At 61.3% G+C, this 1110-nt stretch overlaps 1 protein-coding gene across 1 annotated transcript in view; it reads left to right on the plus strand.

Moving 5' to 3' along the window:
* Window positions 1-6: 6 nt before the first annotated feature.
* The window catches only part of LOC100541478 (T-box transcription factor TBX2), a 3454-nt gene continuing 2350 nt past the window's right edge, over window positions 7-1110 (plus strand). Inside the window, exons 1-2 of the mRNA XM_010726917.3 lie at window positions 7-410; window positions 781-1048. Of these exons, the coding sequence (XP_010725219.1) occupies window positions 46-410; window positions 781-1048 (633 nt within the window). The 5' untranslated portion in view covers window positions 7-45. The remainder of the gene's footprint in view (window positions 411-780; window positions 1049-1110) is intronic.

Here is a 1110-nt window from a genome sequence, read left to right on the forward strand (position 1 = left end):
ACAAAAGGGAATCCCTCTTTTTCTCCTGGATTTGTGGATGCACCGATGAGAGATCCAGCCTTCCCAGGGACTGCCATGGCTTACCACCCCTTCCACGCTCCCCGGCCGGCCGACTTCCCCATGTCCGCTTTTCTCGCCGCCGCTCAGCCCTCCTTTTTCCCCGCTCTGGCTCTGCCCCCGGCGGCTCTGGCCAAGCCCATGCCGGACCCAGGGCTGGCCGGGGCGGCCGAGGCCGGGCTGCACGTCTCGGCTCTGGGCCACCACCACCAGGCAGCCCATCTGCGCTCCCTCAAGAGCCTGGAGCCCGAGGAGGAGGTGGAGGACGACCCCAAAGTGACGCTGGAAGCCAAAGAACTTTGGGACCAATTCCACAAGCTGGGCACCGAGATGGTGATCACCAAATCCGGGAGGTAAGAACCGGGATTTTTTTAAACGTATTTCGCTCTCCCCCCACCCCCCCTTCTCCTCCTCTCCCCATAATTATGCGCGATCCCAAATTAAATCTGTGCGCACTCATTGAGTGCCGTCGTATTTATTTACATCACTCTCTGCCGTTCCTCGCTGCCAAATTTTCCCCCACCCCCTGCTCCGGTTCCGGAAGGGGACCCTAAAGAAGCGCAGTGAAAAAAGGATTCGCGTTTTCCTCTCTGCCCCTTCATTCCCGCAATGGGACTCGGAGCTTTTTACCCAAGGGCTGGGCACCCCTCAGGCCGGGGCTGGGCCGGGGGGGGCTGCGGCCGTCGAGGGTCGCTCCCTGCAGCGCTGCGTGTCTCTCCGCAGGAGGATGTTCCCCCCGTTCAAGGTGCGGGTGAGCGGCCTGGACAAGAAGGCCAAATATATTTTGCTCATGGATATAGTTGCGGCCGACGACTGCCGGTACAAATTCCACAACTCCCGCTGGATGGTAGCCGGAAAGGCCGACCCGGAGATGCCCAAACGCATGTACATCCACCCCGACAGCCCGGCCACCGGGGAGCAGTGGATGGCCAAACCCGTTGCCTTTCACAAACTCAAGCTCACCAACAACATCTCGGACAAACACGGCTTTGTAAGTGTGACCGCGGGGCAGAACGGCCCGGGTCCGCCCGGGGGCAGCGGCCGGGATTCAGC

Source organism: Meleagris gallopavo, unplaced genomic scaffold (assembly GCF_000146605.3).
Source record: "Meleagris gallopavo isolate NT-WF06-2002-E0010 breed Aviagen turkey brand Nicholas breeding stock unplaced genomic scaffold, Turkey_5.1 ChrUn_random_7180001860632, whole genome shotgun sequence".
NCBI lineage: Eukaryota > Metazoa > Chordata > Aves > Galliformes > Phasianidae > Meleagris > Meleagris gallopavo.